This window comes from Plasmodium gaboni, chromosome 14 (assembly GCF_001602025.1).
Source record: "Plasmodium gaboni strain SY75 chromosome 14, whole genome shotgun sequence".
In the NCBI taxonomy this organism is placed as follows: Eukaryota; Apicomplexa; class Aconoidasida; order Haemosporida; family Plasmodiidae; genus Plasmodium; species Plasmodium gaboni.
Genome location: NC_031494.1, coordinates 2,689,885 through 2,699,446, shown reverse-complemented (window position 1 = coordinate 2,699,446; position 9,562 = coordinate 2,689,885). Strand labels below are relative to the sequence as shown.

The window sequence follows — 9,562 nt, the reverse complement described above, 5'->3', positions numbered from 1 at the left end:
TTTTTTACAACCCATTTATATATTCTATTTCCATAATTCTTATAAGCATCAATCTGTTTCTCTTTTTTCATAGGACAAGTAAACATATCATTGTTCTTCTTACATGTCTTCATATCAAAAATATTTTGTAAATTAATATGTATTTTGTTTTTCTCTTGTATCTTCTTTTTTTTATTTTGAATATTATCCTTTACACAAATATTCTCTTCCTTCTTTTTTATTCTATTATGTATAGAATATATATTCTTATCACATGATTTTTCTTTTAATTTCATGATTTGTTTGTCATTCATCTTACCTTCTCTCTTCTTATTTATACACTTATTATTATATAACATATCAACAGATTTATTACCATATAAAACATGCCCATTAAAAAGAATAGACGATTTCTCCTTTTTTTCTTTCAATTCGTTTTTTTTATTCCCATCTTTTATTAACATATAATTTGTATATTCATCCTTATCGTTGTGAAAAAATTTACTACACCTATTATCATCAACACTTTTTTTTATATCATCACAATGATTATCTCTAAAAGAAAATGTTATCCTTTCCTTTTTAGATTCTAATTTTTTCTGTGATTCTACAAAATTTCTTTGAAAATATAAAGCGGACTGATCAAAATGGTATATTCTATCTTTATTTATAAGAGTTGAAAAGGTTGAGTCGGCACATATATCTGCATCGTTATGATATAAAAAACTGCTCACATTATTATAATTTTTATTATTATAATTTTTATTATTATTATTATTTTTATTATTATATTTATTATTATATTTATCATAATTTTTTACATATCCATTATCCTTACAATCATTATGTGTTACTTTTATTTTATCATTATTACCTTGTGATATCTTGATTTTATTTTGATCTACTTTATTTTCCATACATCCAATCACAACATCATCCTTCAAATTCGATAATAATTTTATTCCTTCTTCTATATTCTCTTTTTTCTTCATAGTCATTTTATTTATGTAATCATCTTCTTCATATGTGCATGTCTTATCTCCCAAATTTTCGACAATTTCAACAACTGTATTATTTTCTATTGTTACATTCTTACTTTCATTTTTCTCATCTGACATACATTCTTTATAAAATATTTTACTTCTTTTCATACTTTCTTTAGATGACATATCTTTCTTACCAATATTTATTTTATCATTACATTCATCTCCATCTACATTGTCATTATTCTTTTCTTTTTCAAAATTTTTATGATATAATATATTTTCTTCATCCATACATTCTACTTTGTCTTTCTGATGCTCCACATAACGTTTCTTTTGACCATCATATATACTAATATGAATAGTTTTGTTATTATTATTAATGTTATTATAAATATCCTTATTTTTTATATCATCATAAAGTTTCTTTCTCGTTTCATCAACACATTGAGATATACCCATATTATCTAACTCATCATTATTATCACTAACATTTTTGCAATCATTTTTATTTTTTATTTTTGTATCTTTTAAAAATATAGAATCATTCTCTTCATCTGAATTATAACTATTAATATCACTAAAGGGTATATCCATATCTTCATTTTTGTTCTCATAAATTAATAAATTATTCAATGTATTATATATTTGAGAATTATGTTTATTTTTTATATTCTTGTATGACATTTCTATATCCCCCTCCCCTGGATTATTATTTTCATTTATTTGGATTTCCTTAGAGGAGGGACTTATTAGTTTAAATATTTTTCATCATCCCTTTTTTTATTTATATATACCATATGTGATGGTTCATTTATCGTTTTCTCACCATATAGATGAGAATATATCTTCTCATTATTATAATTATTATAATTATTACAGTCATTAATTTTACTCTTATCATTATTAATATATGTATCAATACTATTTGTATGATCCTTCTTATTATTTTTATTACTACCTTGTATTGTATTTCCATCAGATATACTCAACGGATTTACATACGTAGCACATGATAGAAAGGTACTTGATTTATCAACATTATTATGACAATTACGTTTACTTTCAACATTATTATGACAATTATGTTTAATTTCAACATTATTATGACAATTACCTTTAATTTCAACATTATTATTATCACACATTTTCTTATTTTCCTCATTTAAAATATCTAATAACTCTTTCTTTTGTATATTTAATAAGTTATCATTAGATATTTTTATTAATTCATTCACTTGAGAGGTATTTCTTCTATCTATATCATATCCTTCTATGTTTAGATTTTTATATATGTCAACTCTATTATTCATATTATAATTTACCTTATCATTAATATCATCACCTATATACTCCTTAAATGAATTAGCTTTATAGATTTCATTTGGATTCTGATTTCTTTCTGAATGTATATATGATGGACTAGCCTGAACACCAACACGATTTTCACAATTAAAGTACTTGACAAAATTATTTTTATTTTTATTATTATTATTATTATTATTATTATTTTTATTACTTCTAATATATATTCCTCCCAATTTATTTTCTTCAATCAAACCATTCTTCTCCATTACTACATCATCATTCATCCTATTTGTCATGTTTTTATATGAACTATCCAAACAAACCATATTTCCAATTATATCATTTTTTTTCATATTACTATATAAATCTCTTGTATTTACATCAAAATCCTTCATAGAATATTTTTCTATATTAACCATAGAACCATTCACATTATTAAAATTCTTGTAGCCATCTAAAGATTTTGTCCATGGAATCATGTTGCATATATTCTTCTCATATACCCCTCCTCCTTCTTTTACGTTTATCCTATTTACATTTATATTAGATATAGGCATATGATCTAATATGATAGGCTCAGATATTAGTGATATTCCATTCGATTTAACAGTATTTATTGGGCTATACATATTTGTATTTTTAATTTGATTTGATACATCTCCTTTTAATGCATTTACATCAGGTGTTATATAAGATATCTGATTTGAATTATGACAACTAATAATATCTCCAATTGATAATTGTGAATGTATTATTGATGTTAAAGGTTGTTTTGAAGTACTTATATATGATGGTGATATTCCTGAGGAATATATTTGAGGTGGTATTTGCACTTTCCATTTGGGGTTATCACCAAATAATTGATAATATCCTTTTTGTCTTAATCCAATATTTTGACTATCAAATATATTACTATTATTAATACCTCTAGATATATATACTTGATTTTTATTAGGGTTAAAATTATTGCTGTTGTAAATATTTGTAGCATATGTATCCTTATACATATTACATAATGACATACCTTCTACAATTTTGATGTCTTGTCTATCTTTTAAAGATCTAGACGAATTATCTACTACATATGCATTTCTAGATTTATCTATTTCAATTTTTGTTTCCATATCTTTATTTGAATCCATTTGATTACATTCATATATTGTTGGTTTATTTAACTCTTTTGTATTATAATTTTTTATAATGTTTGATAAATTAGTATCATTGTTAAAATCCTTTTGTATCTCCTTTGATGTTTTTATAGGGAAATATTTAACATTTAATGAATTTTTATATTTATCCATTTTTAAATTTGAATTATTTTTTATCTTTTTCTTACTACCTTTTTTTTTTCTACTTTTGCTTATATTATTATCATTTATATATTCATTTGATAAAGGGAATTCCACATTTCCAACAACATTTGTATTATATTTATCCCCTTCTAATTTTTTATTCAACTTTTTTTTTGATTTCTTTTTTTTCTTATCTGATGTATCTCCACAGTTTATTTTAATAGAACCTATTTCATTCTTTAATATGTAAGGTTCGTCATTTTTTCCTTTTAAATCATTATATGTATGATTATTATTTTTTTTTTTACTAGTTGACATAAGATGAACTTGATTTAAATATTTTTTTCCCCCTACTCCATTATCATAAAGTTTATAATTCTTTTGTATATTTTTCTGATGTTCCATATTTTGATTATTATAAATTTTATTTACAGATTTATCATTGTGATCACTTTTTTTAAACATACATTTTATTTTATTATTATTATTATTATTATGTTGGAGAGACATATTTTTGTTTATATTATTTTTTTTTAAATTTTCAACTACCTTATCATTTTCATGAAAAGAAGGAAATTTATTTTTATACCAATCTTTAACATATTCCACATTATTAATTTCTTCCTTTTTCTCATTTTTATAATCTATTTGTTTATCATCAAAAAAATCTGAATAATCATATATATCTTCACCATCTAAACTTTCATTAAAGTTATCTAAATTCTTTTGTTCTTTATTAATTCCATCAGTATGCATAGTGCTTTCTTCATAATTACTATTTGTAAATGTATCATTATATGATTTATATAATTCTGTTGAAAGGTCAGGAAAATCGTTTTCATCTTTACAATTACCAAATGTGGGCACTTTTTTAACATTTATATAAGGGTATTCTTTTAATGACAAATCAATATTATTATTATTATTATTATTATTATTTTTTTTTTTATTATCATTATTAATAATATATTTCTTTTTCATCTTCTTCTCCTTCATCTTAATATTATTATCATTGTTGATTATTTTGATGTTGTTTCCTTTTTCGTCAATTTTTTGATTATTCGATAATTTACTAAACATCTTAGTGACATTAGGCTTGGAATATATAGGATGTTTTGATTTTACTATTGAACATATTGTAGGTAACTCATAATGATTTTTATAATCCTTTCCCCACAATAAAGGATTAGACTTATGGAGCGTTCCATATGACATACTACATATTCCATATTCTGAATTTATATTATGAGGTACATATTTTGCGTTTATATTAGAACCTGGTAAATGTAAAAGTGATCCATTCTCTTCAAATTTTTTATTTCTAAAATCTAATGGATTAAGACTCAAAGGATCAAATTCTTCACTTTCTGATTTTTTCGTAGTGTATGTTAAATTATTTCTTTGTTTCTTCTTTCCCTTATTTTTATTTTGATTTTGATTTTGTCTTTGTCTTTCTTTTTGTAAATAATTTTTATAATATGCTTTATTAGCCTCAGAATATACTTCCACCACATTTTTTATTTCTTTTTCAGACAAGGGATTTATTTCGGTAACATTTCGCACAACGGTTCCTCTGTTCTTCGGTATCCTCCGAAGTGGAACTAATGGTTTTATAATTTCGCTTTGCGTTCTCATTGAAAGCAACAAACATAAAAAAAAAATATATATATATATATATATTTTTATATTACAAATAATTTTAAATAAAGACAATAATGAGCATAAAATAGAATAAAAATATATCAAATTATGAGTAAGACCAATATTATTTCTCAATACAAAAAAGGATAAATATTACAACTTTAAACAAAATATATATAGAATAAAAATATATGTATTATTTAAAAATATATCGATGTTTTTTTTTTATAAAATTTGTCATTTATATAAACATATATATATATATATATATACATTTTAATACAAAGAAATGATATTTAACAAAAGGAATTCTTATTGATAATTAAAAAAAATACAAATATAAGAGTAACATTTCGAAAGGGACATCGATTAAAAATAAATGTATATATAAAGAAAAAGAAGGAATATGCTATGTTATATTAATTTTTATATAAATAATTTTAAAAACAATATATTCCTTCAAAACAGTTAATTACATATACATAGGAACAAATACATTCCTATATAACAATTGAAATTTAAAATATATTACACATCGTTTTATTATCTCTAACGGTGGTTTATACAATTGATTTTTTTTTTTTTTTTTTTTTTGTATTGGAAAATAAAAAATTTTCGCTGTTTACCTTACCCGTTCAGAAAAAAAAAAAAATAAAATAAATATTAATCTAATGGTGTAGCTATTTTTCAAAAATATATATATATATTTTTTTTTCTTTTTATGATGGAACCAATACAAATATATATATATATATATATATATATATATATATATATATATATATATATATATATATATATATATATATATATATATATATCCATATAATAATTTATAATTTAATAAACTACAATTTCAATAAAAAGGAAAACAACAAGCACGTCTATTATGTCTAAATAATAATGTAGATTGGTTGAATGTTATATATGTTTACAATAATATGTACGTACATAAATACATACATACATACATATATATATATATATATATATATATATATATATACATATATATTTCCTTATTTATTTATAAGGATTGTCTTCATATATTCATATACATTTTAAAACTTATTAAATATTATTATGAAATAGAGCCACATATATATTTATATATCAATGAAATAAAAGTTCTAGGTGTTTATAAAACAAAATAATTCAAATATAAAAATTGCATTATATTTTAAAAATTCATGTTTTTTTTTTTTTTTTTTTTTTTTTTCCCCCTTTATAAATTATATACGTGTATAGTTCATAAACCAATAAACGTTTTGTGCATACATATATATTAATAATTTTATATTAATATATTTATAATATTGTTAAAATGTAGAAATGGAAAGAAAAAAAAAAAAAAAAATTTCTACACATATTTATATAATTTTTCATAAATATTTTTATTTATATATTCTATTTTTAAATACATTCCTATTTTTAATTTTAATGAGTTTTAACTTAATACTTTTCCCCTAATCTTTTTTATTTATTTATTTATTTATTTATTTATTTATATATTTATTTTCTCTATATATAAATTTAAACATATGTTCTTGTCTTTTACCTTTTTTATAATTATAAATTGTTATACCTTAAAAAATGTTTGTAAAATTTTCTTAATTTTATACTTTATTTTATCTTTCCCTTTTTGTCAAATGATTGTCTAAATGTGATTAAAATTGCTACATAAAATATGTGTGTTTTTTTTTTTTTTTTTTTTTGTCATATATTTTTCTTTTTTTCAATTGTTTTAGATTTTTATTTACAAAGTTACAAAATTAAAAATGTTTATAAATGAAGAAATTTTTATTCCTAAACAGATTTTATCTATATCTGCATTTGCATTTACTATTATATTTATTATCATTACAATATTCCAAGAGTATAAATATGTAACATATTCAAAAGAATTAAGGCCAATAATAAAAAATGCTATACCAGTAGGAGATAACAAAAAAAAAATTAAAATAAAAATAAATAAATAAATTAACGTGTAATAAAATAAATACATAAATATATATATATATATATATATATATATATATTTAATTATATACCGTTTAATATATTAATAATGAAAATATTTTTACAACTGATATATTTATTATAATAAATATATGTTTACTTTTTTATGATAGGTCTCATGCATTCCACTAGAAGAAAACAATGGAAAGATTATACACATAGTAAAAAATATATACATATATATATATATATATATATATATATATATATATATATATATATTTATTTATTTATTTATTTACTTGTTATTCTTTTTAATAAAAAAAATGTGCTTGCACTCAAACATGCTCCATTTAAATAATTTCTTTTCTCAACTTATACCTTTTATTTTTTACTTTTTATTTTTTCTAAAAAGAATTGTCCATTACAAGATCTGGAAACCTTTTATGCACCTGCCCAATTTAGTAGTAACATATATTCTTTTCGAGGTGTATTCTTTGAAATAAAAATAGAAATGTATCAATGGATACGAAGCAATAGATATATGGGGTTATATGCTAGAGGAAAATTTATGGATCATATAGTAAGCACACCTTCGAATTTTTTATTTTTTTATAAGATCCCACAAAACCCTACCTACTTTCCTTCCATAGGAATTACAGGACGTAAAGTAATAACATATATATATGTAGATATATATAAATATATATATATATAAATATATATATATTTGTATTTATATATTTATTTATATATATATTTATTTATATTTTCTTCTTTACATATAGTATGCAAATTATGCAAAAGCTGGTAGCTACAGATTGTCAAAAAATTCACTCATAAACTTTCAGAAAAAAAAAAAATTAGAATTGGTAGATGATGGATGGTTCACAGAATCTGATATAAAACCTCCTTTTACAGTTGATCATTTAAATACTAATGTTTTTAATAATTATTTGTATACAGGAGATCCATTAAACCCTCAAGTAAATATATACATAAAATGGAAGTGGGAAAAAATAAAAATATAAAATATATATATATATATATTTATTTATTCATATAATTCTTAAGTTTCGTTACATTTTAATTTTCCTCGTATTCCAATTTTTAGGTAGGAGACATAAGGGTGTCTTTTTATGGAAATGCCTCTACACATGCAACTGTCATAGGGATACAAACATCTAGACTATTGAATAGCATTTTTGAAATTGAAGGCGTGAATATATTTAAACGGAATATAGTTTTATTATCAGAAGAAAACAGAATGATGATTAATAAGACCAAACATTTTATAAACAAGAATTATGGAAATATAACCTCTTTGTGGTTTTTTAGAATAATTACATATATGATTCTATGTACAGAAATTTATTATATATTGATAGGAACATCAAACGTAAAAAATAAAAAATATAACACACACATAAAATATACATAAATATATTACATATATATATATATATATATATATATATATATATATGATTTGATATGTTTCATTTATTTTTTTATATTTAATTTTTAGAACCTTATGTGGAGAATTGCTGTGAGTTCTTCGACTTCTTCAATTATATTAACAATTTTTCCATGTGTGTTTTGGATATTTTGTGATACTACCATTTTTTTATTTTTATTAATTTTTCTTTTTATCATGTCATTATTTTTATTATATATTTATAATAATGAAATGGAAAAGGATTATAAGGAACTCAAAAATTATATGAAGAAGCCTGTTAGAGACACTACAAAGTATACATTTTTAAATGTAACAGATACATGTACTGGAGCATATGAAGAATTTAATTATGCAAAAAATAAACATAATAATAACAATAATAATAATAATAATAATAACAATAATAATAATAATAATAATAACAATAATAATAATAATAATAATAATAATAACAATAATAATAACCTTGAATCAAATAGTGATGTTTCTTATACCCTTTCTCTTAGCAAACATCCAGGAGGAAAGTTTGAATCATCTCCTGCATATATATGACAACAAAACGGAGAAATCAAAGTATAAAATAAAAAAAAATATATATATATGCTATATATATATATATATATATATATATATATATTTATGTATTATTTAATATTACAATATAAATGTCATTTGAATGATTATGATGCATTTCTTACTAATTAAAAATAAAAGAATAAATAATATTAAAATATATAAATTTAATAATATTTTGTCAACATATATAAATATATATATATATAAATATATATATATATATAATTTTATTTTTTTATTTATTTTTTTAAATTATACATAAATAATATTATATATATATATATATATATATATATATATATATTGTTTTATTTTCAATGTTTTTTTTATTTTTATTTTTTATTTTGTTCTTCAAGTTATATGTA

At 20.4% G+C, this 9,562-nt stretch overlaps 3 protein-coding genes across 3 annotated transcripts; 1 reads left to right on the top strand and 2 right to left on the bottom strand.

Moving 5' to 3' along the window:
• Positions 1-1,559, bottom strand: PGSY75_1471700 (hypothetical protein; the record flags this gene model as incomplete). Its single annotated transcript, XM_018788395.1, has 1 exon — positions 1-1,559. A coding segment is annotated over one exon (1,559 nt), but the record flags the coding sequence as incomplete, so codon positions are not given.
• Positions 1,560-1,714: 155 nt separating this feature from the next.
• On the bottom strand, positions 1,715-5,197 carry PGSY75_1471600 (hypothetical protein; the record flags this gene model as incomplete). Its single annotated transcript, XM_018788394.1, has 1 exon — positions 1,715-5,197. The coding sequence occupies one exon, from the start codon at positions 5,195-5,197 to the stop codon at positions 1,715-1,717; it is 3,483 nt and encodes a 1,160-aa protein (XP_018639766.1).
• A 1,784-nt stretch (positions 5,198-6,981) lies between these two features.
• PGSY75_1471500 (putative membrane protein) lies at positions 6,982-9,173 on the top strand (the record flags this gene model as incomplete). The annotated part of the gene is made up of 6 exons (XM_018788393.1): positions 6,982-7,137; positions 7,336-7,383; positions 7,578-7,832; positions 7,951-8,148; positions 8,277-8,561; positions 8,691-9,173. The coding sequence occupies 6 exons, from the start codon at positions 6,982-6,984 to the stop codon at positions 9,171-9,173; spliced, it is 1,425 nt and encodes a 474-aa protein (XP_018639765.1).
• Positions 9,174-9,562: the final 389 nt, after the last annotated feature.